This window comes from Elephantulus edwardii, unplaced genomic scaffold (genome assembly GCF_000299155.1).
Source record: "Elephantulus edwardii isolate Elephantulus edwardi_28Jun2011 unplaced genomic scaffold, EleEdw1.0 scaffold00026, whole genome shotgun sequence".
In the NCBI taxonomy this organism is placed as follows: domain Eukaryota; kingdom Metazoa; phylum Chordata; class Mammalia; order Macroscelidea; family Macroscelididae; genus Elephantulus; species Elephantulus edwardii.
Window position 1 is genome coordinate 21,332,383 of NW_006399776.1, and position 1,918 is coordinate 21,334,300.

The 1,918-nt window shown below is 41.1% G+C and overlaps 1 gene segment (V, D, J or C); it reads left to right on the top strand.

Annotated features, from left to right (window-relative positions):
- On the top strand, positions 1-712 carry LOC102849169. The segment is given in 2 exon segments: positions 1-52; positions 225-712. Coding segments are annotated over 2 exon segments (540 nt in total).
- Positions 713-1,918: the final 1,206 nt, after the last annotated feature.

Consider the following 1,918-nt stretch of genomic DNA (forward strand, 5'->3'; position numbering starts at 1 on the left):
ATGAAGGGGCAATTGCTCACTCTGCTGGGACTTCTTTGCACCCAGGTTTGCTGTGAGTTGGGGTATCCCAGGTGGGATTTTGCAGCTTCAGTATTATTGATGGCAGAGGAAGAAGACCTCATGAAGACTTCCGTATTTTCTATCTTTTTGTTAAACTAGGACATTTCCTAGAAGTTCTACAGAAATCATTAACCATGACTATTGTTCTTGTCTTTTTTGATCAGCTGTGAGAGGGGTGCAGGTGGAGCAGAGCCCTCCAGTCCTGAGCCTCCAGGAGGGAGACAGCTACATATTGAGGTGCAATTTTTCAACTTCTGTGAGGAATGTGCAGTGGCTTCATCAGAATCCTAAGGGACGCCTCATCAGCCTGTTTTACATTCCTTCAGGGACAAAGCAGAATGGAAGATTAAACGCCACGACGGTAGCTAAAGAACGTCTCAGCTTACTGCACATTTCCTCTTCCCAGACCACAGATTCAGCCATTTATTTCTGTGCTGTGGAGCCACAGTGCTTCCCCAGCACCTGCAGCCTGTACGCAAACTCTCAGCTGGGCCATCCCCTCCCTCGGGTATGGCCATGCCACAGCTGCTTTGCACAGCTTACTGTTTGCTTTCCATTTAGTGAGGTTTTTACAGCAGATACCATTATTGGGACATTTGGTCTTTATCTTCTCTTTTCATTTTACACCTCACCTTACATTTCCAACTTGTAATTAGTAGAGAAATTGACAAAAAAAGACAGAATAAAAATAAATATTTAAGTATATGACAGAATACTACTTGTGCTAAACTCCCAAAGGTCAAAAGATGAATGAAATAAAAAGGAAAAAAAACAAACACCCTAATAGAAATGTATCAGGTCTGCCTAACTAGAGTGTCTCAAGAAGCAAGGGAAAAATACTTACACTCATATTAATAGTGTAGTAAGGAAAAGGAGAAAAAAAAAGCTTTGCTGAATATTCATATGTTGATAAACTGTTGTTGTTAGATGATGTTGAGTTGACTAGCACTAATATGAACCGGGGATCTGAACTTTGCCCTATCCTGTGTTGTCTTTATCATCTCTAATATACTTGAGTCCATTACGCTGTGTCAACTTGGTGAGGTTCTTCCTCTCTTTTACTGACCTGCCACCTTTCCAAGGACTAGTTTCATCCTAATCACTTGTCCAAAATACATGTGACAAAGTTTCATCATCTTCACTTCCAAAGAGTATCCTGGTTACACCTTCTTCAAGACATATTTGTTCTCTAGGCAGTCCTTTTGGAATCAGTACTCTTCTCCACACCACAACTCAATGCATTGATTTTTCTTCAGTCCTCCTTATTAATTGTCCAACTTTCAGATGCACAACAAGTAATTGAGAAGATCATTGCTAAGGGGCATCTTAGTCTTTAAACTGATGCCATTGCTTCTTTAACACCTTGGAGAGATCCTTGCCTGCAGATTTGCCCAAGGAAACATGTCTTTTTATTTCTTGACTGCTGGTACCAAGTGTGTTGATTATGAATCTAAGCAAAATGGAATACTTGACAGTTTCAATATGTTATGCATCTACAATGATGTTGTGTATTGGCATATTGGTGAGGATTTTTGTCTTCTTAATGTTAAGATGCAATCCATATTGCAGACTGTTGTTGTTGTGGTTAAGCGCCATCGAGTCACAGGCGACTCTTAGTGACCCTATGAATGAAAGTCCTGGACAACTCCTGTATAACTTTCGTCCTTTCTCCAGGTTCATAGGGTTTCCAGAAGCAAGCTATTAAGGAAGCGGATGCCACTCCTGCTACCAAGCTTGTTTTAATCAGGGAGCTTCACCAAACACTGTACACTATTGGTAACCATTCTCGCATTTGTCTCATCAGTGTCACAGTGTTCGGCTTCACAGCAACCATGAGTTACCTCTGTACAGCAAGTGC